The sequence below is a fragment of the Periophthalmus magnuspinnatus genome, chromosome 16 (genome assembly GCF_009829125.3).
Source record: "Periophthalmus magnuspinnatus isolate fPerMag1 chromosome 16, fPerMag1.2.pri, whole genome shotgun sequence".
In the NCBI taxonomy this organism is placed as follows: Eukaryota; Metazoa; Chordata; class Actinopteri; order Gobiiformes; family Gobiidae; genus Periophthalmus; species Periophthalmus magnuspinnatus.
The window spans coordinates 939,705-966,217 of record NC_047141.1 but is presented as its reverse complement, the minus strand read 5'-3'; the positions used below and the strand labels follow the sequence as shown (position 1 = coordinate 966,217).

The window sequence follows — 26,513 nt, the reverse complement described above, 5'->3', positions numbered from 1 at the left end:
CATTTCAGTTTAGTGTCACATTTTCTTATTACTTTCTTATTGGTGGAATTATTTATAGTTTGAGCGTTAAAAGAATACGGTCTTGCCCTGGGTTCGGATGGTCGTTTTGACTTTTCTTCACATGTTCTTTCGTATTTGCCATCAGACACTGGGAACGGAAGTGAACTGTTAAAAACATGTTTATTTTACATTTTTGAAGATGTGTCTGGTGAAGCTGAAATCTGGACAAAAGTCTGTACCAGGTGATATCACTGAAACAGACATGGAAAAGAGTAACAATACTTCAAAACAATGTCACTCGACTAGAAGTACAATGTAGAGGTCTAAGAAATTACTCAAGTAAAAGTCAAAAAGTATTGGAGAAAAGTACTACTCAAATAAGAGTAACTGTTGTAGTTTTTGTCCCTTTTGTGTTTACGTTTATATTCAGTAAAAGTATTTTTCTGGGATTCTGTTTCAGGCTGAAACATGAGAGAGTCTGTGCTCCTGCTGCTCTTCATCCAAGGTGAAAAAAAGGATCAGAAACCAAAGCAAAGATGAATATTTGTCAAACAACTGTCTCTCTCCTCTCTCATTCATGTCTCCATCTCTGCCACCCTCTCATTTTCTCTCTTTTCCCTCTGTTACTCGCTCTCCCTCTCTCTGTCTGGCCTACCCCTCCCCATCTCCTCTTTTCTGCCTTTTTTCTCTTTTCCTCTCTCCCTCCCCCCAACCCCTTCTTTTTCTCGCTTTCTCTCTTTCCATCCTCCCTCCCTCTCTCCTGCTGCACCCTCTCTCTTCTCCCTCCCTTCTTTCATATTCTCTCCCCTTTCATCTCTCTTTACTTCTCCTTTCCCTCCCTCTCTCACTCTCTCGCTCCCCTCTTTTGCCCTCCCTGTTCTCTCCCTCCCTCTCTCTCTCACTGTCTCTCTCCCTCTTTTGCTCCCTCTCTCACCTCCTCTGCTCACTCCTTTACCTCGCTCTCTCTCCTTTTTAACTCTCCCTCCCCCACCTCCTTCTTTTGCTGTTTTTCATCCCTCCCTCTCTCTTCTGCTGCACTATCTCTCCTCTCTCCCCTCTCCCTCCCTCCCTTCATATTCTTTCCCCTTTCCTCTCTCTTTTCTCTCCCTTTTCCTTTTCCCTCCCTGTCGCTCTCTCACCCCCCTCTTTTGTCCCTTTTCTCTTTTCTTTCTTCTCCATCTTTCTCTCTCTCTCCCTCTTTTCCCCTCTCTCTTTCTCTTTCTCCCTGTCTCCCCTCCTCCTTTACCCACCCCTTTCTCCCTCTTTTCCTCTTTTTTCCCCTCTCATTCTCTTTTCCTCCCTCTCTCCTCCTCTGCTCAATCCTTTACCCACCCCTTTCTCCCCCTCCCTTCTCTCTTCCTTTCCCCTCTCTCTCTTTCTCTCTCTCCCTGTTTCTCCCCCTTTCTCTTCCGTTCACTGTCTCTCTCCCTTACCCCTCTCTCTCTTTCTCCCTGTCTCTGCTCCTCTTCTGGTCACTCCTTTACCCACCCCTTTCTACCTCTTTTCTCCCTCTCCCCCTCCCTTCTCTCTTCCTTTCCCCTCTCTCTTTCTCTCTCTCCCTGTTTCTCCCCCTTTGTCTTCCTCTCACTGTCTCTCTCCCTTACCCCTCTCTCTCTTTCTCTTTCTCCCTGTCTCTGCTCCTCCTCTGCTCACTCATTTACCCACCGCTTTCTCCCTTTTTATCCCCCCTTTCTTTCCCTCTCTCCCACCCTTTCTCTCTTCCATTCCCCTCTCTCTCTCTTTCTCCCTGTCTCCCCTTCTCCTCTGCTCACTCCTTTACCTGCACCTTTCTCCCTCTTGTCCTCTTTTCTCCCCCTTTCTCCCCCTCCCTCTCTCTCTCCTTTTTCTCTCTCTCCCTGTCTCCACTCCTCCTCTGCTCACTCCTTTACTCGCCCCTTTCTTCCTCTTTTCTCCCCCTTTCTCCCCCTCCCTCCCTCTCTCTCCCTTTCCCCTTTCTCTCTCTTTCTCTTTCTCTCCTCCTCTTCCTCTACTCACTCCTTTACCTGCCCCGTCCCTAGTCTCTCTTCAGTCCCAGTGCTGGCAGGGCCCCTTGTTCTCCTCCTCAGTTCTGCCCCTGGTGTCCCGGGAACGCAGTGGCGGTCTGGTGCACGTGTCTAGCGCCCCCTCTCTGCCGCAGTGTGTGGAGGCAGCATGTGAACTCGTTTGGGCGGATGTCGCCTGGCTCTTCCAGGGACGCTGCTATGTTCTGTCCTGCCAACAAAGGGCACAGTGCCGCCCCCAAAGACGCCCCGGGACCCAGTCCTACCTGGCTTTCCTCCAACGCAGGGCCCCCCTGCTGCCGCCACTGGTAAGGACTGGATGAGGGCTGCTTTACACCTGCTATAGTCCCGGTTTAGTCCTGGTTTAGACCCGGTTCAGACCTGGTTCAGACATGCTTTAGACCTGGTTTAGATTTGGTTTAGCCCTGGTTTAGCCCTGGTTTAGCTCTGGTTTAGCCCTGGTTTAGCCCTGGTTTAGCCCTGGTTTAGTCCTGGTTTAGTCCTGGTTTAGATCTGGTTTATACCCGGTTTAGTTCTGCTTTAGACCTGGTTTAGTTCTGATTTCAACCTGTTTAGACTGGTATATTCCTGATTTAGTTCTGATTTAGTCTGAGTTTAGACCTGGTTTGGACCCGGTTCAGTCCTGGTTCGGACCTGGTTCAGACCTGATCTACACCTCATCAAGACCTGGTTTAGTCCTGGTTTCTGTCCACAGTACTGGGGGGAGTATAAATCCTCTGAGGCTCCTGGAGACCTGCAGACCCTTAAAGACCTGGTTCTACTCGGATCCAAACCGGACTACGGAGACCCAGGTGAGACTTAGTTAGACTTAGTTGATCTGGGTGATAACATCTGTACTGTGATATTTTAATGTCTTATTCTTGGTCCTTCATTTTCTCTGACTTAAAATATTCAGCCTTATTTTATACAAAAGGACAGTTTAAATCAGGCTAAGCATAGCATTTGCTATTAGCAATACTGTACAGAGGCCTTTTAAAACATTGAAATGATCAGGTGAATGGACTGAAATGCCACCTGATGATGTCACAATGTCTGACAGTGTTGTGAGCTGTGCAGAGGGAGACATTACATTAGAACAGGGTCAAAGCCCCACTGCGGGACATTTCTACACATTAGAACAGGGTTAAAATCCCACTGTGGAAAATGTTTGCACATTAAAACAGGGTTAAAACCCCACTGCGGAACATTTCTGCACATTAAAACAGGGTTAAAGCCGCGCTGTGGAACATTTCCTCACATTAGAACAGGGTTAAAGCCCCACTGCAGTACATGTTTATTTCTGTTCAGATTTGGGGCTGATGGATTATCCTCAGAGCAACGAAGAAACTGACCCAACTATTCAATCGGAGCTCAAGGACAAGGACAGGCTCAAGCAATCAGAGGCTGAGAACGAGGCCATGGCCACAACAGAGAAACACAGAGAGGAGGCAACGCAGCGCCCCCTTCAGGCCACAGTGAGTACAGCATAATCAGATAATTCAGATCTCCTATATATGTGTGGATCTCTGGGTTTTTTTCAGGAGACGACACAAAGCAGCTCTGTTTCATCACCCCCTCCCACCCATGCAAATGAAAACCAGGAAATGAGATCACTTCCTGTTTTGGTGGCAATGACGTCACTTCCTGTGGTCGACTGGAATCTTACAGTGTCAGGTGTAAACATTGAGACCACATCAGGTACATTTACACTTTAGCTTCACTGCCAGTTGTGAAAAGTGCTGATAAACTCACCTTGATGAATAATTAGAATGCTCTAAATCAGTGGTTCTTAACCTGGGTTCGATCGAACCCTAGGGGTTCGGTGAGTCAGTCTCAGGGGTTAGGTGGAGGTCAAGACACACACCCGACTCATATGATTCATGGACTGTGAGCGTCTCCAGGTGCTGGCCGTGTCCCAATTCGACAAATGCACCCTTTGATGTGCCTAACGAAGTACCTGCCTGACTTAAATGAGCCGTTTGAATGGCATAAAAACATAAAACGACATAAAAACAAAGAAAAGGAACAGACTTTGCAATAAAAATTATATGAGAGTGGCAAAGGTGAAGCCATGCATTTCTGAACTGGTCTCTCAAAGGCAACAGCAGAAGTCACACTGATTTGCAGTAAATATTAATTATTATTCTAGCCTGATGGAAATTAGGTGATGGGTGTGTGTTAAAATGTTAAAAATAATAAATAGCATAAATACAATAAGTTCATTATTGGAATACATAAAGTTAAAAATTAAAATCATTTCAGTGTGGTAGTATTAAAAAAGGTCATGTCTTTGTGAAAAGGTATGTAAGTAATTTGTTGTGAGTTGATGCATTGTATTGGTTTTATTCTTTGAACACAGTGATGTTAATGCATGGTTCACTTTGTGCACGGGTAAAATATATAAAATATACACATGTCTTGAATTTGAAAAAAATAATATTTTATTTTTCAATAAAGAAGGGTTCGGTGAATGTGCATATGAAACTGGTGGGGTTCAGTACCTCCACTGCTCTAAATGTATAACGTAAGTGAGGAATAATTTTGGACCACTGAAAAAATAGTTCTATTTTTTCATGTTTTTAACACAGTAGAAGACAGGTGGAGTGCCTTTAATAACCTTGTCTTTTTTACAGTGTCCCTGGGAAACCCTGTGGAGCCCTCACCAACCAACAAAAACAGTGCAAGTCAGAGCCTCCCCACAACAGGTACAACAACTGCTACTACTACTACTATCACTACTATTACTACTGCTACTACTACTACTACTACTACTACTACTACTACTACTACTACTACTACTATTACTATGGCTATTACTACAACTACTACTAACTACTATTACTATTATTACTACTACTACTATTACTACTAGTATTACTACTACTATTATTACTATGACTACTACTATTACTACTGCTACTACTATTATTGCTGCTACTATTACTACTAGTATTACTACTACCAATTGCTACTGCTAACTTAGTCCTCCTTGGTTTAGACCTTGGTTTACCTGGTTTAGACCTGGTCTGATCCTGGTTCAGACCCAGTTCAGACCCAGTTCAAACCTGGTGCTACTACTACACCCATGTTTTTCATTCTTGGATCTTTGTTTCTCCCAGACTCTGTTAAAGCTCCACCTTCAGCTCCATCTTTTGCCCCGCCTTCTGCCTTGGTTCCGCCCTCGAGTCCGCCTTCTGCTGCTTGCCCCTCCCCTCGTCCCACCTCCGCTGGCCCAGCTACTGCACCTGGATTCACCTGTACTTTATTCATCTCATGGTCATCATTGCAGTGTATTACATGATGCAAGCTACAAGATATAGATTATATTATCCTTTTAACCACAAGCATAATCTGTAATACATTTTGAAAGTAGTTTAGTAGGCTGGGTTCATGTTTCAGCAGCCTATTGTTACTTAAGTAGAGTTATTTTTACCTTTACACTGGATTCTATTTATGTGTCGTACGTCTCTTATCTGTCTGTGTCCTGGTTCTGGTCCTGGTTCTCTGGCCTGGTTCTCCGGCCTGGTTCTCCGGCCTCTCCTCAGCCCTCCTTGGCCCTCCTCCGGTGGCTCACGCTGGAGGAAGCTACACCCTGATCCTCCCCAACAACTCTCTGCTCCTCCAGGGTTCCGTGACCAATGCTGACCCTAAAACAGTGCACTATCTGTGGACACGAGACATCCAGAGCCCAGCTGCCGGGGTCAGTCCTGGTGCAGACCTGGTTTAGTCCTGGGTTTGTCCTGGTTTAGACCTGGTTTAGTCCTGTGTGTAGACCTGATTTAGAACTGGTTTAGTTCTAGTTAATACCTAGTTTAGTCATGGCTCAGTCTTGGTTCAATGCTGGTTCAGTCCTGGTTCAGTTCTGGTTTAATATCTGGATTAGTCCTGGTTTAGCCCTGGTTCAGTCCTGGTTCAGCCCTGTTTTAGTGCTGGTTCAGTGCTGATTCAGTATTGTTTTAGTCCTGTTTTAGTCCTGGTTTAGTCCTGGTTTAGACGAGTTTTTTCTCTCTCTCTCTCTCCCTAGGACGTGCTCTTTGGCTCTGAGTCCAGTTCTTCACTCGTTCTGGTGAATCTGGTGGAGGGTTCGTATCTGTTTCACCTTCGAGTCACAGATGCCTGGGGCAGATCAGCAACCGCCACCGCCACAGTCCAGGTGCTGCCAGGTAACACCCGTCCTGCCAGGGTCCAGCTGCTGTCAGGTAACACCCGTCCTGCCAGGGTCCGGCTGCTGTTAGGTAACACCAATCCCACCAAGGTCCTGCTGCTGCCACGTAACACCCATCCTGCCAGGGTCTGGCTGCTGTGAGTTAATACCCGTCCTGTTAGGATCCAGGTGCTGCCATGGTGCCAGGTAAGGCCTGTCCTACTAAGGTTTAGGTGATACCAGGTAACACCCAACCTGCCAGGTTTCAGATGCTGCCAGGTAATCCCCATCCTGCCAGGGTCCAGGTGCTGCCAGGTAATGCCCTTACTGCCAGGGTCCAGGTGCTGCCAGGTAACACCCATCCTGCTAAGGTCTAGGTGCGGCCAGGTAATGCCCGTCCTGCCAGGGTCCACGTGCTGCCAGGTAATGCCCATCCTACCAGGGCCGAGGTCCTGCCAGGTAAAATCAAAAGCCTATGGAATGAAAATTCCAAAGGCTGAAAGTACATTTTTTCCTGATAAATATGAAAGCATTGAAATTTGGGTGAAACAGCAAAGAACAGGATTCTGGCATTTTATTGTCCCTTCAGATGCAACAACTCTGCATCCTTTGGGAGTTTGTACTTCACTGTGACTGATTAAAGATGCTTGGAGCATGACAGAGGCTGACCAATAGAAGGAGTGGGGGAAGGGAACACCTTCAAAATATGGACCTTTGGGTGATTTCTTTTGGTGGTGAATTAAAGGCACATTAAGTAACTTTGCTTCTGGGGAGTTCACAGCTGCTTGTCTCCATAGAAATGCCATTTTGTTGCCTGGAATGTTCTGTTCAAAATTGAGACTTTACATATAAATGGACATAGCTAACCTGCTAGCCACCAAACAGGGAGTGAGAAATGATGCGCTTCGGCTACATTAACTCTGCCTCACTTTCTATTGAAAAAGCATGGCCTCTTTCTGTAACTGCTGCTGTCAGGCTCATCATTCTGACCTTAAAATGCTGGCGTTAACCCGTTCTATATGATCATGGGATTTTTATTTCACTATTTTGTCCCTAAATTAGTATATGAGCATTAATGACAGACCAATCAGACGTCTTCTTTCCCAGAGGTGGCTTCCACTAGTATTAGCAACAGGTTTGATTGACAGTGCTAAGCACATCCTTCCTGCAAAACCAGCGGCATGGGTGGGAAGGAGTATCGCCTTCAACATTCTCGCTCTGGATTGGCTTTTTGGTTACTGTGATACTCGCAGGTGGAATTCCAAATATGGAACCCCACTCTTAATTTAACTACTAGCCTCTATTAGCTTCATACGGCTCTATGGGTGACGTCACACTCACTTCGTCCACTATTTTATACAGGCTATGGTTCAACAGTACGGCAAAAGAAACAAAGTCTGTCGACTGGACAGTTGTAGGAGTTTCTTTTGCTATGACTCAGACCTGGACAACAGGGATTACACAGATATCTTCTCAAGAACTACGGGAAAACCATTGTTTGACAGTAAGCCATTAAACGTGCATATCTCCACAGAGACAAGCCGTTGATGCCACCAAACCAAGTTAAAGGTCATATCTGTGGAGAGGCGAACCCGCTTTCAATAAGAATGCTTGTTTTTCAGGTGTTTTTAATGCCATACTGTGGAACATTCCACATGGAGACAAGCTGGTGGTGAACCCTCTATCCAACAAGTTACTTGGTGCATCTTTAAGTTCATTGTTCCCTATCACCTGGTGTACTCAATTTGGCCACTTTATTTTGAACTACACATTTAAAGTTTGGAGAAAGTCAAAGCCTAAATGCTTTTGTCACTGTGTGCTGCCTTAGAGCCCGGCGAAGGAGACGAGGTGGAGCTGGAGCTACAGGTGTCCGTCTCACAGGTGAGTGTGACCCCAGTGAGGTGCTCCTGACCTGTAGTGTTAAATTTGAGTCTTAGTCTTACTATAATGTTCTGTTTTTGTTTTGGTTTTTTGGTCAATACATTTTTTATGCAAAATCTAAACATCCAAACATATTGTTGGACAAAAAAATAATGATTTATTAATGATGACTACTTATTTAGTTTAAATTTAGTTTTAATGAGCAAAAATATAACATTGATGAAAACATTTTAGTCACTGAAAGTCACCCTCCCGACCAGGGCCTGACCAGGCTGTGCTGTGTCTCAGGTCAGTGTCTCTCAGAGGGACACTGTGGTTAGTCAGATCGCAGCTCTGCTACATGTCTCCACCTCTGACATCCAACTGAGACGACTCTACGGACACGCCCAACTCAGGTACTTTCTGTGTTTTAGATGGTCTCCCATCTTCTTATGTCCCTGTTTATCTGTTCCTCTGCTCTGGTCCCTGGTCTAACCCTAAGACCCTCTCTCTGGTCCAGTACAGTGCTGCGGTTCTCAGTGCAGTCTCCTTCTGGTCCGATCTCTGGTCCAGACTTTGATCCAGTCTCTGGTCCGGTTTCTGGTCCTGAAGTGGTCTCTCTGTTGAGATCTCATCTTTTGAGTGAGAGGACGGACTACCTCCTGTTCAGAGTGCTGCGCGTGGATACTGTGGGTGAGGACAAAATCCCTTTCTAGTGTAATGAAGTGTTCCTTAGTGGGGCCTTAACCCTGTTCTAATGACGAGTGATGAAATGTGTTGCGTTGCAGTGTGCCAGCTGCAATGCTCAGGCCAGGGGCAGTGTGACCCGGTCTCCAGGCTCTGTCTCTGTGACCCCTTCTGGACTGAGAACCTGCTCCGGACCTACCTTGGGGACGGAGAGAGCAACTGCGGTGAGGTCAAAGGTCAAAAGGCCTTCAGATTCTGCAGTGTTTCAACTGAAACTCACAGACTGTATGGACATAGCTAACTGGCCATTTGTTCCAAACAGACTGCTGCTGTCAGGCTTGTCATTCTGACCTTAAAATGTTGTGTTTGTATAAAACTGCTCTGCTATTGAGACCTGCAGCTCAGTGCAAAATTACACCACCAGTGTTAACTATGGCAACTACAGGGTCAATCCATTTGAGTATCAAATGTTTTGTCATCTTAAACTGATTGAAGCCAAGTGTTTTTTCCAGAGTGGAGAGTTCTGTATGTGATCCTCAGTGGCTTCATCCTGGTCCTCCTCATCCTCAGTGCAACCTGGACCTTCATGTGCTGCTGCCGGAGGTGAGTCCGGATTTCGTCCTGGTTTAGACCTGGTTTAAACCTGGTTTAAACCTGGTTTAAACCTGGTTTAAACCTGGTTTACTTGGTTCAGTCTCACCTGAATGAATCTGGTCACCGGTTATCACCAGTGAATCTCTCTGAGTTCAGATGGGCATGATTGACAGGTGGATTAGCCAATCAGGGACAGGCATGGTCCATCCCTATCAAAACATAATTGGCTGCTTACAAGAAAAAAAGAGAGGAGAAAAATATCACAAGGGGCTGAAAAACACAGTTGATTTCTGCAGAATCAGTGAGCAAAGAACAAAACTCATCTGAGGGGAGAGAAATGTAATTTTGTTTATAAATGATGAGACCAATGAACTCCTTTGTTTTACATGCCTCACTGAAATAAATAAATCTGATTGGAAGGCTGTTTGGTTCTGGCTTCAGACTCAACGGAGGGTGTGGGGACCAGACTGATATCTCTTTGTATAAGAAATACGGACAGAAATAATTCTTCATTTGCCAAGCAAGGTTAAGTCCCGGTTCAGTCCTTGTGTAGACCTGGTTTAGTCCTGGCTTAGTCCTGGTTTAGTCCTGGTTCAGTCCTTCTGTAGATCTGGTTTAGTCCTGGTTTGGTCCTTGTGTAGACCTGATTTATTCCTGCTTTAGTCTCGGTTTAGTCCTGGTTTAGTCCTGGCTCAGGCCTTGTGTAAACCTGGTTTAGTCCTGGTTTAGTCTCGGTGTAGTCCTGGTTTTCGTCCTGGTTTTCATCCTGGTTTAGTCCTGACTCAGTCTTTGTGTAGACCTGGTTAAGTCTTGGCTCAGTTTTTCGTAAACCTGGTTTAGTCCTGATTTAGTCCTGGTTTAGTCCCGGTTTGGTCCCTATGTAGACTTGGTTTAGTCTTGGTTTAGTCCTGGTTCAGTACTTGTGTAGACTTGGTTTAGTCCTGGTTCAGTCCTGGTTTGGTGCTTGTGTAGACCTGGTTTAGTCCCGGTTTAGTCCTGGTTTTCTTCCTGGTTTAGTCCTGGTTTAGTCCTGGTTTAGTCCTGGTTTAGTCCTGGTTTAGCCCTGGTTTAGTCCTGGTTTAGTCCTGGCTCAGTCCTTGTGTAGACCTGGTTTAGTACTGGCTCAGTTTTTCGTAGACCTGGTTTAGTCTTGGTTTAGTCCTGGTTCGGTCCTAGTGTAGACCTGGTTTAGTCCTGATTTATTCCCGGTTTAGTCCCGGTTTGGTCCTTATGTAGACTTGGTTTAGTCTTGGTTTAGTCCTGGTTCAGTCCTGGTTTGGTCCTTGTGTAGTCCTGGTTTAGTCCTGGTTTAGTCCTGGTTTAGTCCTGGTTTAGTCCTGGTTTAGCCCTGGTTTAGTCCTGGCTCAGTCCTGGCTCAGTCCTTGTGTAGACCTGGTTTAGTACTGGTTTAGTCCTGGTTCAGTCCTGGTTTAGTCCTGGTTTAGTCCTCATTTGGTCCTGGTTTAGTCCTGGTTTTCATCCTGGTTCTAATCTTCTGTTCCAGGAAAAGACCGTCCAGAGTCCGGAGGAAGACCCGGTACACTATCCTGGACAACGTGGATGAGCAGGAGAGAGTCGAGTTGAGGCCCAAATTCAGTAAGTCTGAACACCTGCAGGGTCCTGTACATCTGCAAGGTCCTGTTTGTCAGATGTCCTCCTTGTGTGTCAGGTGCCTCAGATCCCCTCCCTCTGTGCAGGTCTGAAGCATCGCAGTACAGAGCATAACTCCAGCCTCATGATGTCAGAGTCTGAGCTCAGCGACCAAGACTTCAGCCGAGACCCCCCACTGAGGAACCGGACTAAACCAGGTGTAAACCAGATCTAAACCAGGACTCAACCAGGATTAAACCAGATGTGAACCAGGACTCAACCAGGACTAAACCAGATCTGAACCAGGCTTAAACCAGGTCTAACCGAGGACTGAACCAGAACTAAAGTAAGACTAAACAAAGATTAAACCATGACTGAAAAAGGACTAAACTCAGTCTAAACCAGGACTGAACCAGGATTAAACCAGGTCTGAACCAGGTCTGAACCAGGTCTGAACCAGGTCTGAACCAGGTCTGAACAAGGACTAAACCAGGTCTAAAGCAGCACTAAACAAGGTCTATACCAGGACTACACCAAGATTAAAACAGGACCAAACCTGAACTGAACCAGGTCTAAACCAAGTGTGAACCAGGATTAAGCCAAGTCTAAAGAAGAAGTAAACCAGGTCTAAACCAGGACCGAACCAGGACTAAATCAGGTCTAAACCAGGACTAAACCAGGTCTAAAGCAGGACTAAACAAGGTCTATACCAGGATTACACCAAGACTAAAGCAGGACTAAACCAGGACTGAACCAGGAATAAAGCAGGACTGGATAAAAGGATACACTGTACTTCTGTTTGCATCTTGTTTGTATGACGGCATTATGTAAAAGAGGATATGTTGACCAAAGTATGTTCAATTGTTTATTTTAATTAAACAAATGAAGATGAACAAAAGAAAAGTTTTATTATCTGAAGTGATCCACCTAAACATGCAACAGGAGAGACTGAACACCAGAGGGCAGCAGACACTGAGCATATACATAGGGATAGTGACTATGGTACAGAGGAGGGACAGTGAATATATGGTACAGAGGAGGAGACTGTGAGTATATGGTACAAAGGACAGTGCAAAAGAGAGGGTCAGAGGAGCATAGGATGCCGAGGACACAGAGGAGAGGGTCAGATGTAGCGGAAGATGCAGAGGATGCGGAGGGGCAGAGGAGCGGGTCAGATGATGCAGAGAATGCAGAAGATGCAGAGGAGAGGGTCAGATGGAGCAGAGGATGAAGCTGAATTTAACTGGGCCTGATGCAAGTATTACACCGGATCAATAGAGGGCAGCGGAGAGAGGTGCGGAGGCTGTGTGCGGCTGTGTTAGCTCCGTGCGTCTTTAGTGTCTGTGTGAGTGCTTTAGCGGAGCCTTAAAGCGGACAGAGCACACTGAAACATGGCACAAGTGAAGCTGAAGGAGGAGCCGGAGCTGTGGGAGCCAAAGGAGCCGGACAACAGGTGAGTTTAGAGGCGGTATGGATCTCTGCGCTATTGTGTCCCGATGTTCGCGCTTTGTCACCCGCGGAACGAAGACGGAACCGGCCCCGTGACCACCGTGACCACCGTGACCACCGTGACCACCGTGACCACCGTGACCACCGTGACCACCGTGACCACCGTGACCACCGTGCCTTTAGTCTCATCCGGAGGGTTTAACATTCTGAGCAATCTGCCCCGAAATGAGTGTCAGGTAGCGGGTCCGTGTGGGTGCTGCTGGGGACCGGACAGTCTGCGGGTTAACTCCGGGTAGATTCCAGATACACTGCGACCTTTTCCTGAGTCACATCAGACTGAAAACATCGCTCTTTTTTTTAACGATTAAAACTGGGCCTGTTTCATTTGCCTGCGTTGGCCTGTGAGCTACGGGGCATGCGCAGTACGCGGCACAGGATTGTTGGTGATATTTGGTTCAGGAAATGGTCTGGCTCATGTTCTGCGTGTTTGTCCATCTTTGTGACCAATTAGAGATTGTTCCACATCATCATTTTATGTCACAGGTACAGCACTAGTGCATGGGGCTGTTGTTTCCTTAAGTAAGACACTTCCCCGCCCGTCCTCCAGTGTCAGCGTACAGAGGCGCAAGACTTTACTGTCTTATAGGCAAATGTGTACTTTGCATTTGACCCATCCTTCAGTGTCTCTTGGTTAAACCTGCATTTGACTCATCCTTCAGTGTCTCTGGGTTAAACCTGCATTTGACCCATCCTTCAGTGTCTGGGTTAAGGAGAAGAGCACCAAGCACCTCTGCTGGAGGTGAGTATGTGGCGACTTCCTGCCCCTTGTGGCAGGGTGCTGCTCGTTGGGACTCACTGCTCTAGTTTAAATGGGAACTCTCCTGGTGCACAGCAGCTCCAAGGGCCAGGGGGGACTGAGCTGGCCAAGTCCAGCGCCAGACCCTCAGGCTGGGCACACGAGTGTCAAGGTTTTCTGAAAGGACAGAACAATGGCCTGTATAAGAAGTCTGTTTGCATGTTATTCATATATTTGTGTTTCTTACAGAGGGATGGATCTGACCTTCAGAAACCCCATGCGCAGAGGTAATGAGCCAATGCAGATTAAAGATGTGTTACTTCTCTGGATTTCGCCACCTGCTTGCCTCCATGGACACCGCAACACTTCTGTTCCACAGCTTAACAATGAAAATATGTCTTGCATTTATGTAAAGCCCCACCGTGCCAAAAATATAGGCAATTAATTCATTATGGCTGTTTTTAAAGAACAAAAGTTATGAAAACAACATTTGAGGCCACTTGTGTCTCCACAAACCAGCCAAAACCTTCAAAACATTTCCATGGAGATGGTGAAGGGGAGCAGGGGGCACTGAGCTGATCCAATACCAGCGCTTGTGTTCATGGAGATGTTCTCACTTTCCCTTGAACAGGGCATAAAACTGTTCTCCATGGAAACATGCCACCATGAATCTTATACAGCACTCTTTAAGTATGGGAAAAACATGCATCCTAATTGTGAGCGCAGTCACCGTTCCACACATCTGACCCTGTCTCCATGGAGAAATACAAGTTTAATAATGCCATACTGCGCAACCTTCTAGGCCAAGCAATAATCTCTCTATGGAGACAAGCAGGTGACTTTCTCCACTAGAAAAGTTCCATAGTGTAGCTTTAATAGGATCATTATGATATAATGCTTTACAGCCATTAAACACCTGAACATGATTCACTGAGACAGACCGAACCAGCTCCAGCTCTTGAACACAGCTGTTTGAGCGCCGGTGCTTTAGCAATCACCTGGCTCTCAGAACCAGAACCCCCTGACACTGTACGATGGTGCATGTTTTATTCATCATCATCAGGAACTAAATACCAAGTAGTTTTTGTCTTTATTTGTGAAGATATAAGAACTTTTTATAGTGCTCTCCCAGGACTCACCAGACATCAAAACTGTAATCATATTTATGCACTAATAAACCAGGGACTAAACCAGGACAAGTGTGAATGCTCCCTGACAGGTCATGTTTATTTTGCTGTGTGTGTCCTGCAGGTGCTCAGACCCTCTCAAACAAGCCTGGTCCCAGTCTGGTCCACATCAAAGAAGAACCTGAGGAGCAGGGGATCCACCAGGAGAGAGCGCTGGAGAGCCCTGTCATCCATGTCATAGTCAAGAGAGAAGAGGAGGGAGATGAAGAGGGAGAGGAGGAGGAAGAGGAGGGGCGTCTTTATACGTGGGAGAGAGAGGAAAGGGAAGACCTGAGACCGGACCTGAGACCGGACCTGAGACCGGACCTGAGACCGGACCTGAGACCGGACCTGAGACCGGACCTGAGACCGGACCTGAGACCGGACCTGAGACCGGAGTCCAAGACAGATCCTGACCTGGACCAGTCTCTGGAAGATGAGTATTTTAACTCTTCTTTTGTGTCAAGTCCAACCGCCCCCGAGCTGCTGGAGTCAGAGCGGCAACTGTCTGCACCTGTTGTGAAGAAGAGAGGGCAGGCACGGCCGCACAAGTGCCCCGAGTGCGGGAAGGCCTTTCAGTACATGGCCACCGTGAGGCGCCACCTACTGACGCACACAGGAGAGAAACCATTCAGTTGTTCGCTCTGTGCCAAAACTTTTACCCAAGAAACCAACCTGAAAACGCACATGAGGATCCATACAGGAGAGAGACCCTTCAGTTGTCCGCTCTGTGAGAAGACCTTTACAGACAGGAGTACTCTGAAGTCTCACACCAGAGTGCACACCGGGGAGAGGCCTTTCAGCTGTTCAGTATGTAACAAATGCTTCTCGCGCTCCAATCATCTGAAGGTGCACATGATCAGCCACGCAGGGCAGGGACCTTTCAGCTGTTCAGAATGTGGGCAGGAATTTTCCAACAACACACTTTTACACCGACATTTACCCATTCACAACAAAGAGAAACCTTTCACCTGTTCAGTTTGCAGCAAATCGTTTTCGCGCCAGGACCATCTAAAGTCCCACATCTCCACACACTCCGGACTGAAACCTTTCAGCTGTCCCTTTTGTGAGAAATCGTTTTCACGACAGACTCATCTGAACTCACACATGCTGATTCATGTGGGCGACAAACCTTTCAGCTGTCCAGTGTGCGAAAAAAGGTTTTTACGGAAATGTCAAGTGAAGAGTCACATGATTGTCCACACAGAGGCACTGTCCTGTCCAGAGACGCTTCTTCAGACCAGCCCCAGTGAATAGGCCATGTTGGGTTAAGTGGTGTTAACATGAGGTTCCGCTGTAGCTGAGAAGGAGCATTATCTCCTCACGGCAAAAAGGTCCTGGGTTCAACTCTCGGGCCGAGTGGGAGGGTTCATTTTTTCCTGTCTCTGGGTGGGTTTCCACTGAGTGAACTGTTTCTCTTCTACCTAAAACATGCACCAACGACCATTCCTCCAGCTAGTACTCCATTCAGAGGTGGTTAGAGTAGTCAAAAATGTGTACACAAGTAAAAGTAACATTACTTAAGAATGATATTACTGAAGTACAAGAAAAAGTAGTGATCTAATATAATATAATAATTTGTAATAATTAGTGCAAATTTATTTGGAGAAACAATGTACTTGAGCACTGAGTAACAGTTTGAATGCAGAATGTGTTTAAAATCTGATGTATAATGCATGAGATAATGTAATTGGGGCGACTAAATATTAAATATGGAACAGATTCAGCTATTTTCAAAAAATAGACTCAAAAATGAAAAACAAATTGTATCTGAAACAAATGTTCGGATCATTTTATTTTGTCAACAAGATTTTGTCACTTTAGACTTACAGTGAGAAGAGGAACCACAATTTTTACTCAAGTAAGAGTACTTTTACACTGTACTACTGTAAGAGTAAAAGTCTGGGGTTTAAAAACTACTCTGAGAAGTACAATTGCTTCCAAACCCGTAAATGTAATGGAGTACTACCTACCTCTGCTCACGCCCACAACCCTCACAAAAGATCTGCAGATAGGCTCCAGGCCGCTGCACTGCTCCTAACAGACACTGAAGGGTGGGTCAAATGCAGGTTTACTCCAGAGACACCCAGAGATACTGAAGGATGGGTCATATAGGTCATATGCAGGTTTAACCCGAGGTTTAACTCAAAGTCAAATGCAGATGCTCAAATATTTGGATATTCCTCTGCATTTGGGACAGGCAGGAAATGGATGCCAGAAAAAAATGTTTGTAAAAATAACTACTTATAACTTAACAAAACATGTGACTGATGATTTGAAAATGTAACAGAATATAAATTAAATTAATTCTGAATGAACAGACTGCTCAGTTTAAGTGACTGACTTTCAAATAAATTGTGTGACCTAAAATTTGTTGAGATTTGTGGTTGAAACATATTTTGCATGTTTATTTTTCGTTTCTGTGTAGACTCTGCACACTTGACAGGCCGGCAGGTGCGTCGGAGGAGATGAAGTGCTTCTCCTCCGATGCATGTCTATTTTCCATCAAAGCAAAAATGTTGTGGGTTTCTTTCCCCATGTTGGGTGCTCAGACCCTCCAGATAGGTTTTCCAAGTTTCCTCCAAAACAACAGCATATTAAATCAAACAGAGAACACTTGGTCCACAGACATATTAAAGTTGCCACATGTACATCTGTGTAACCCCTGATTCATCCAGGTGGGGTCCAGCATAACAAGATTGTGTTCTGTCTGCATAAGTTTGCGGCTAGCACTCATGCTTCACCGCAAATAAGTTCCTCTGGCTTTCCTCTTCAATTCAAATCATGCACAATAGGTCAAATCCTCCAGCTAAGGTACTCCTAAGACTAGCTCAAGTATGGAGATGGGTCCGGCTGCTCCTGACAGGTTTAATCCAGAGACACTGAAGTATGGGTCAAATGCAGAGGACAAATTTCCATATGGGGACAAGAGTGTGCACCTTAACTGAAAAAAAAAATAAAGTCCAGTTGACAGACCTTTTGTCATAGCAAAATTTGTAAGCAAAACGTGCCTCTGGGCCCCTTGACGGTGAATGTACCTGAGCTCAGCTATTTGACAACATTATGACCATGCTCATCACCTTGTCCAATTATGTTTCTATTCATATGATCAAAACACTGGAATATTTTAATCTAACTTGTAAAACAGCCATTCAAGAGTACCTCAGTGCCGCAGCGCACCTTGGGGGTCTAAACACATAAATAAAACAAATGTAGGCATTAGATATTTTGTTACTATATATATAAAAAAAACAAATGTAATCTTTATAGAGGAATATTTAGGCTTCTGTAAACACCCAAGCACTGTTTCTAGTATAACTTTACATATTAGATTATTTTGAATACAAATGTATGAGCTGGGGGCCCTAAGCAGCTGCTTGGTCTGCTTATAGGCTGGGCCGGTCCTAAATGTCAGTTCTGTTCATGTCATTATTCCGTGAACCATAAACGGGACTAACGTGAAATTGATTGGATATTATAATGATTACAGCTGTTTTTAATAACATTTGGGTTCATGGTATTAGATTTATGCTATTGGAATCCCCGTCATCACCAGAGAGCTCCTCCACACGGAAGGACAAGGCTGTGTTAGCACCATGGTCAGCTCCGTACGCCTTTAGTGTCTGTGTGAGTGCTTAAATGGAGCCTTGAAGCAGACAGAGCGCACTGAAACATGGCACAAGTGAAGCTGAAGGAGGGGCCGGACAACAGGTGAGTTTAGAGTCTAAGCCTAAGGGCGCTGTCAACACACAGGCCTGTGCCCAGCGGACTGCACACATTGCACTACTCCACAAAGACACTGCAGGGACACACTGGGAGACACGAGTCCACACGAGACTGGGCCCAAGCCGGGACAGAGCGGGATGGGGCGCTGCCATCTGACCACATGCGTAAGCGCCCTGGCAGGCAGGTCCGAACTATGGCGCTGGAGAGTTGGTCCATATTACCTTCAAGTTTACTGAAACTGACCTTGATGAAGTGTCTAGTTAAATGTCTGGTGGCTCATTCTAACCTGTTTTAAATGCACATATTTGAATTTTTTTGTGTTTTGACCCCCACTGATTGGCCCTTGATGAAAAAAGTTTGGACACCCTTGCACTCCTTTCTGTGGGGTCAGTAAAAATCCTCACGTCACTGTCATTGGAGCTTCAGAAGTTTCAGAGCTGTGACGTCTCCACAATCATCATTTTAGGTCTGATTTGAGCCAAACTTGTGATTAAACCTGTGTCACTCTTGTATTTTTAGTGTGGTCTCAGAGCTCAAACAGTATAGAGACCTGGCCATCCTGGAAGCCCATCTGCTCAGGGGAAGGGGCCTGGCTCCCATCAAACACAGAACAAGCCTCCATCAATCCAGTGCATGGTGACACAACAGTGAGTCTAATGCACGGAACATTGCTCAACATAAGAGAAGAGAGTCCTGCTCGGGCACCACAGCCGCAGCCATGAGTCTCTCTCTAGCATCGGCACTTTAAGTTCTAAGAAACCTGCCCTAGCACTCTGAATGGTGGACATCACCTCGCCCAGCCCTAACCATTCTAGATTGCTGTTCTTGATTGCTGTTCTAGATTGATGTTCTAGATTGGTGTTTTAGATTGATGTTCTAGATTGATGTTCTAGATTGGTGTTCTAGATTGATGTTCTAGATTGATGTTCTAGATTGGTCAGATGCTTTCCCTTTGTATCTGATTGATTTCAGTTCCCTGTTTTCAGCCTTCTGCTGAACCTCTAATCTGCTTTAACACATTTAGTCAAATCTATTTTGTCTTTGCAGGTGTCCAAAGCCCAGCTGAGGGTCCGAGTCTGGTCCAGATAAAAGAATATCTAGAGGAAGTAGAAATCCACCAGCAGTGGATCCAGTGATTGTCTTTGTGAGAATCACAGAGCATTTAGCTGTTTTTTGTTAAAGTACAGAGAAATGAAAGGCCACTTAATTCTAAAACTATATGTAATTTAGAGAATACATATTGAACATTTGAGTTGAGTTTTGGAGGATTTAAAAAAAATTATATTTAGAAAAGTGATAACACCCAAAATGGGTGAAGTATGCATGAAGTATGCAGTGTATGATTTCAGCAGTGGTCATCGGGCCGCTGTTTTTACAATCCAGACATTTCAGCTCCATCCAGAAGTCGTTTTACATTTGGTGGAACTGGATTTGAGGCACCAGGATTTATACAAAACTAAATTCAGCCCCAAAGGGAAGAGTTTTAGAGTGAAACTGCCCTGCCCTTGTTTACAGCTGACTTCATTGTAGGTCCTTTTGCTCTTATTGCTTTTTACAGAAGTGACCTCCTAGAATAAGGCCAGAGCAAGCCAATCTGAAGCTTATTTAACTCAGAGTAAATTCTACTCGAGCCAGTACCACCAGATGTAAAGTGGCCTCTGAATGGGAGCTGAAAGGTCTTCATTTAAACAAACCGATGATCACAGCTGGAACTCAACATAGAGTTTTGATTCAATTACGTTCTTTTCTCATCAAAACTAAATAAGACTGTCTTCATGGCTCAGCATAAGGGTCACAAACGTAGACAAGACTGTTCCATTAAAAAAATAAAATATAAAATTTCTCCCGTCTGTTCCAAACCGTGTGCCGTTATTGATTTATTGTGGTAAAAGGGTCGTTTGTGCCACATTTTTTATAATAGTTATAATTGCCATTATATCACCAAAATGTACAGGCAAAAGCTGCTTCTCCATAATGTTCACCACCAGATCGTAGTTGTTTTCACTAATAGCAAAGTACAATTACATAAAGCTTATTGAAACATGGAACTTATTCATAACATTACAATTATTAATTAGTAAATTCTTAATGGCCTCGCCCCGCCCTACCTGGCTGAACTGTTGGTGGTCCGAAATCCAAACTGGGCCTTGAGGTCATCTAATCAACTTCTTTTGGAAGTTCCGAGAAATAAATACAAACACTGGGGTGATCGGGCCTTCTCTGTGGCTGGGCCCAAACTCTGGAACAAACTGCCTCCTGATATGTGCACCATTACTGACTTTGGTCTTTTTAAATCCAGGCTAAATAGACATATTTATTCAGACTGGCTTTCAACACTTAGTAATATTGTGACACATTATCATTATTTATATTTTGTTGTATTAATGTATTTTATTTTATTCTCCTATTTTACTGTTTTAGAATGATTTTAACTTGTTTTTAATTTGATTTCACTGAAAAGCACTTTGGTCACCTTGAGTGTTGTAAAGCGCTCTATAAAATAAACGTTGATTGATTGATTGAATTAACTAATAATTATTAATATCCAAAACATTTTTAAACTGTCAGCAACTTTAGTACATGTACATTATTGTGATATTGTTATTTGCAATTATTGGCCATGATAATGGTGACATAAAATTTCAGTATCATTCTGTGCCTAACTACAACAGCTCAAAACATGTGTGTGCAACGTGCAAGCGCTACAGTGTAATGGCAAATATACATTTAGTTTGTAGCTGACATTTAGTAGATGAAAAGCAGGTAAATGGGGACCGTGGTCCCAAATTTTGATTTTATATTTAGTTTAATTCATTTAAGATTGATATAAAATAATCATGTACATCACTGTGCAGGGGCGTACACAGACATTTTGAGGGGCCAGTGCTCAACCAAGAAAAAGGGGCACTTTTCCATATTGCTTAAAATGAACTTATCTATAGGTTTTAAAAATAAGCAAAATTGATTTAGCTCCTTTAGAGAGAGAGTTCAAACAAGAAAATGTATTTTTTTTAAAAAGACAGCAAAAAAGGAACATATGAGGGGGGTCGAGGGTCCGTCCTCCAGGAGCTTATGATAAAAATAAATATATAATTTTTTATATTACCATGGGGCCTTATATAGTTGAAATGGCTTAAAGCTCACAAGAGTCAATTTTGTTTTTATATAGACCTTTAAGCAGCTTTAGTTCTTTTAAAATGTACTAAGAGCCTCCTCTGGACAGCTGTGGAAAGTTTGCATTTCTTGCAGTAATAATGCATCTGGTTCGTCCAGTATAATTGCTTTGTCCATACGAAACAATAAATAAAATAATCACCAATGACTTCTTAGTGGCCATTCCTAAGGCAGCTTACACCAATTCACCATAAGAGGGCGCACTGACCATGTGCCGTGCCCCACATATCTTTAACCGAAACATGATGTGTGTTGATCTGTTTTATAATAAACGTATAACTCCTATTAGAATTTTTAGTTTTCCTTCGTGTGACTTTTTGTTACAAAGCTAATTATCTTGGGTGAATAAGATATAGGCCCGTTTTTATTTTTCGGGAATATGCTTCTCCGTATTTTTGAAAGGTGTAAGAGGCTAAAACATCAGTTTTGTTTCGACTGTGGCGCAGTAGAAACCAACAAAGAAAGTCTTTTAAGTATTGTAGTAATATGTAACCGGATGTGCAGAGGGCAGCAGAGTTTGGCTGCTGTGTGCGGCTGTGTTAGCTCCGTGCGTCTTTAGTGTCTGTGTGAGTGCTTTAGCGGAGCCTTAAAGCGGACAGAGCACACTGAAACATGGCACAAGTGAAGCTGAAGGAGGAGCCGGAGCTGTGGGAGCCAAAGGAGCCGGACAACAGGTGAGTTTAGAGTCTAAGCCTAAGGACGCTCTCAGCACACAAGCCTGCGCCCAGCTGCACACATTACACTACTACACAAAGAGACTGCAGGGACACACTGGAGGGACACACTAGGGGACACGGAATCCACACGAGACTGGACCCTAGCCGGGACAGTGCGGGACAGAAGCGGGTAAAAAGCGGGTAAGAACTGGGTCTGTGTTCGGCTGAAGGACCGCGGAGAAAGTGGTTAGACTGGAGGCAGCGAGAACAAGGCCTCAACCACTTAACTTTACAGAACACTGGAGGCAGCGGAGTACTGTTACCATCGCAACTGTGGCGGCCATCTTGGGACTGGAAAAGGAGCAAAATTCGAATAGAAAATACTGTAAAAACAGAGCCAAAAATATCATGTAAGAAAGGCCTGAAATTTACAGGAGTCTAAGAAGGGACTCCCAGACTTCCCTCATCCCAGACACATCCCCCAGCTCCTCCGCTGGGACCTCAGGGCCACGCCAGCCGAGAGACACAATCCCTCCAGCGTGTCCTGGGTCTTCCCCGGGGCCTCCTCCTTGTGGAACATGCCTAGTACATCACCCTGAGGGTGCCACCTCAGCTGGCTCTTCTCAATGTGGAGGAGCAGTGGCTCTAATTCGAGCTCCTTCTGAGGGATTTCATTAGATTTTGCGTTTTTAACAGTCTTTTTTACTTAAAACAACCACAGTATAGATATAAGTTAGCACGTAGCTTGTTAGCCTCTGTGACACCTTGGAACTCTTAGCATTTGAAATTTTCGAAAAGTCTATGGGAAAAAATGAATGGAAAATGTACTTTCAGAACCTGAGTAGGCTGTCACTGTTGAGCTCCATAATATTCACCATATCACTACTTCTCAATATTATATACTATGTTTGCACCTGTACACTGTACATCCACACTTGCTTCAATGCAAGTTTTCAATGGGTCATAGGCTTTCTTGTAATCAATTCAGGCATTACATAGGTTGATCTTAGAGGTTCTGCAGTCTCAGGCAACTGTTCGATCTACTAGGAGCTGGTGTTCGGCTCACCTGGTTTGCCAATGCCCTTCTGTGCTGTGCTCATGTATTGATCCATATGCCCACTTGTCTTAGCTGTGATGATGCCTGACATGAGCTTCCATGTTGTGGAGAGGCAGGTTATTGGCTGATAGCTGGATGGGACTGTACCGTTGATGTGTCAAACGTTTTTGTTTGTTTTGTTATAACTAGGAAAAAACGATTTTTCACAATAATATATTTCACAAACGCAAAACAATTCTAATTATTAAAATTGTTCAAATTTAATAGTTAGAAAATGCAGTTCTATTGCTTTGCTTTTGATGTATAATAGAGTTTTACAGTCTGGAGCACCTCAGGGCAGCGTGATCTCCCCAACCTTATTTACTTTATTATTGAATTTAAAGATTGGTAATCATGCAAACTCAGCTTTTTGGAGTTTGTTATAATGTTCCTTCATCAGAAACATGCCAGAAGAGGTTTTAGATGTCATTCATGCATGTTTGATCTTGTGATCTCTCATGTGCACTAATCAATGCAATGACACAACAGCAGTGACACAAAGCAATGAGTTGGTTTTATGAAGTTACATTGAAATCATTTAAAATGTTTGTGCTTTTCATGTGTAACTCTTCATGTTTTTTTGTAGTATGACCGATGAGCTCAAAGAGGACCCAGACTGCAGAGGTGAGAACAGACCTGTCACACTAGAATAAGCTGCACAGCAGTGCTCTGTGCGACACTTCAATGCTAAGGCATGGTTTGGGTTAGTGTAGGCCTGTGTCTCTCCTCGAGGGGCAGGGCTGTGCTATGAGAGACACTGATGCCAGCCAAACATAACAGAAATCTAAATTAAATCTAACTTGTACCTGAATTATACTTTTTAATCATAAGGCTGATCTCAACAATTCACAAAAAGATGTTTAGTGATTCTAGGTTTGTGGCACTGGGAGAGATGGCTTAAACCTAAAACTAGAGTAAACGCCACACTACTTTCTGTTTATCATCTTTTTTTCTGCATTTATTTCATTTCTATGTGCCTCTATGCCACATTTAATGTCTCTTTATGTAATGCTTTGGGTTTGGCTTATATTAGATGTATTATGTACTGGAAATATAGATTTATATTATCAAACATCGTGCACACTAAAAAATGTACCAATCCACTCCAAAGTGAACTAATGGAATCAAAGCTTTAGTGAAGCTGTTTCTCATTGGTCGAGACCCTCCTCAAACTCTCACCTCCTCTTTAACCACTCACAGTTTAGTCCTTCTTTAAAGAGCCTGTTTAATGTAAAATGTTTCTATCTATGCAGATGACCAGAATCCAGATGAGGAACACTCCAGTCTGATCAAGATTAAAGAAGAACTAGAGGAACAGAAAGTCCAACAGGAGCCGGTGGAAGCATTCCCAGTGATTGTCTCTGTGAGGAGTGAAAAAGAGGAGTGCATGAAAGAGGAGAGCAGAGAGAATGGAGAGGATGAAGGGGATGAAGAGGAGGGACGAGACAGAGACACACCAGCAGATTTAGAGGAACCCTCAGAGTCCGAGAGTGAAGAACATTTTTCCACGGATACGGACGACTCCGAAGACTGGACCACTGCGGATAACACTCCGCACAGACGAGCTAAAGTAAAGGCCAAGAAGGAACCAGGAAGTCAACTGAAACGGTGTTCTCAATGTGGAAAAGGGTTTCCCACAAACAAAAGGTTAAAAAGTCATGAACTCACTCATTTGGAAGAGAAACCATTCAAATGTTTAGTCTGTGGAAGAGGGTTCATCAGAAGCTGTAAACTAAAAGTCCACATGAGGATTCACACAGGAGAGAAGCCGTTCAAATGCACAGTTTGCACTAAAGAATTTAGAACCAAAGACCATGTAAACCTGCACATGAGGATTCACACGGGCGTGAGACCTTTCAGCTGTTCCATTTGTTCTAGAACATATACACAAAGGCAGAGTCTAAAGATGCACATACTAACGCACAAAGGGGAGAAACCACACAAGTGTACAGTGTGTGGAAAGGCCTATGCTGAGAAGAAGAGGGTCAAACTTCACATGAGGGTCCACACAGGAGAGCGGCCATTCAAATGCACGCTCTGTGGGAGAGACTTCACAGAGAAAGGGCATCTGACACAACACCTGAAAATCCACTCTGGAGAGAAACACTTCAAATGCTCCATCTGTGCAAAGGCTTTCCAAGTGAAGACTCAACTCAAAACGCACATGAGGACACACACAGGAGAGAGACCTTTCAGGTGTTCAGTTTGTGGCATGGCTTTTAAACAAAGCGGTGGTTTAAATGAACACATGAGGAGCCACACAGGAGAGAGACCATACAGCTGTTCCTTTTGCTCAAAAACATACGTTCGAAGGAAGTCCTTATTAAAACACATGAGGATCCACTCTGGACTAAAGTGTCTGATTTGTGAAAAAGGTTTTGCTGAAAAGAAATCCCTGGAATTCCACATGAACATCCGTCACACAGGAGAGAGGCCGTTCCATTGCACATTTTGTGACAAGGACTTTGTGGCTGAGTGGTGGTTTAACAAACACATGCGTATTCACACCGGAGAGAAACCTTTCAGCTGTCCTTTTTGTGCAAAGAAATTTAGAACAAGGTGTAAACTGAAGAGACACACCAAAATCCACACAGGAGAGGTGCCTTTCCGGTGTTCCATTTGCTCCAAGGAATTTGCGACAGAACCGGGACTGAACATTCACAAGAACAGGCACGCCGCAGACAAACCCTTTGAATGTGGGATCTGTGCTCAGAGCTTCTCCTCAAAGAGCGCTCTGATCATTCACCACAAAGTGCACAAAGGAGACCGACTCTTTAGCTGTTCAGTTCGGTTACACAAAATGGAGGTCTAATGGGGAGTTCCAGGCAACTGGTAACTGGGATATTTCCCTCCTCCGATTTGAAAAAATGCCCTGGAACCCTGTTCGAACTGCTAATTACCTTTGGTGACGTGGGAGGTGATCGGAGGAGATCGGAGGTCTCCCTCTTCAGATCCGAGTCACGCCATGATGTTATAACAATGTAAATCACCACAAACATGTGACCTAACACATAAACCATGTAAACACTTGGTACAGATTAATCTGACAATGTTCTGTATTTTAATAAGTTACACATATGTGTTTAATGTTTACGTTTCTTTAGCGTATGATTTAACCTTAGCCATATTGTTTACATAAGAGGTAATTCAGCTGGAAAGGTCTGAGGTCGCAACTCGGAATGTTCAACTGAGAAAAATCCAACCTCCCAGTGTCTGGAAGACTGCATTACTCTACAGGAGGTTTGTATCGGACTCACAGGCGAAAGACCAATCAGATATATTTATTTGAGTTTATTACATGTGCAGTAGTTCTGCTCTAATGGCAAAATGGTATATTAAAAGCAGAGGTCATTTTGTTTGCTTTTTGTGGTTTCCTTGTTTAAATTCCCCACAGCCTGACGAGCCCCGGACAAACTGCTCTTCTCTGGACATAATAATAAAGTTCTTCAGCATCTGTAAGACTCCATAATTATCCTGAGATTTGTTGGGCTAAATTAATATATCAGGAAGATTATTTTAGTCAGACATTTTGGGATTAAACACGTTGATCCTTATTTTACATTGAGTTAATTATA

General features: G+C 44.3%; 3 protein-coding genes across 3 annotated transcripts in view; all 3 read left to right on the top strand.

Annotated features, from left to right (window-relative positions):
• Nucleotides 1–505, top strand: part of LOC117384032 (DENN domain-containing protein 4B-like) — a 45,885-nt gene extending 45,380 nt beyond the window's left edge. Inside the window, exon 29 of the mRNA XM_055227924.1 lies at nt 461–505. The gene's annotated coding sequence lies outside the window, so the exon portion shown is untranslated. The remainder of the gene's footprint in view (nt 1–460) is intronic.
• Nucleotides 469–11,690, top strand: LOC117383415 (dyslexia-associated protein KIAA0319 homolog). The gene is made up of 16 exons (XM_055227717.1): nt 469–505; nt 2,019–2,308; nt 2,716–2,812; nt 3,309–3,475; nt 3,542–3,698; nt 4,634–4,705; nt 5,120–5,290; nt 5,546–5,700; nt 6,025–6,163; nt 7,973–8,025; nt 8,314–8,420; nt 8,525–8,697; nt 8,793–8,915; nt 9,204–9,294; nt 10,790–10,881; nt 10,983–11,690. The coding sequence occupies exons 1-16, from the start codon at nt 469–471 to the stop codon at nt 11,108–11,110; spliced, it is 2,052 nt and encodes a 683-aa protein (XP_055083692.1). The 3' UTR covers nt 11,111–11,690.
• Nucleotides 11,691–12,183: 493 nt separating this feature from the next.
• Nucleotides 12,184–26,343, top strand: LOC117383414 (zinc finger protein 182-like). The gene is made up of 6 exons (XM_055227716.1): nt 12,184–12,328; nt 13,370–13,407; nt 14,372–15,542; nt 18,532–18,648; nt 23,525–23,562; nt 24,192–26,343. The coding sequence occupies exons 1-6, from the start codon at nt 12,267–12,269 to the stop codon at nt 25,748–25,750; spliced, it is 2,985 nt and encodes a 994-aa protein (XP_055083691.1). The 5' UTR covers nt 12,184–12,266; the 3' UTR covers nt 25,751–26,343.
• The last annotated feature ends 170 nt before the right edge of the window (nt 26,344–26,513 follow it).

Coding starts and splice junctions, on each gene's coding strand:
- LOC117383414 (XM_055227716.1), top strand. CDS start 12,267: ATGGCACAAGTGAAGCTGAAGGAGGAGCCGGAGCTGTGGGAGCCAAAG. Junction 18,649..23,524: donor CTCCATCAATCCAGTGCATG/GTGACACAACAG, acceptor GTTTTTTTGTAG/TATGACCGATGAGCTCAAAG. Junction 23,563..24,191: donor AGAGGACCCAGACTGCAGAG/GTGAGAACAGAC, acceptor CTATCTATGCAG/ATGACCAGAATCCAGATGAG.
- LOC117383415 (XM_055227717.1), top strand. CDS start 469: ATGAGAGAGTCTGTGCTCCTGCTGCTCTTCATCCAAG. Junction 3,476..3,541: donor AGCGCCCCCTTCAGGCCACA/GTGAGTACAGCA, acceptor GGTTTTTTTCAG/GAGACGACACAAAGCAGCTC. Junction 5,291..5,545: donor CTCATGGTCATCATTGCAGT/GTATTACATGAT, acceptor GCCTCTCCTCAG/CCCTCCTTGGCCCTCCTCCG.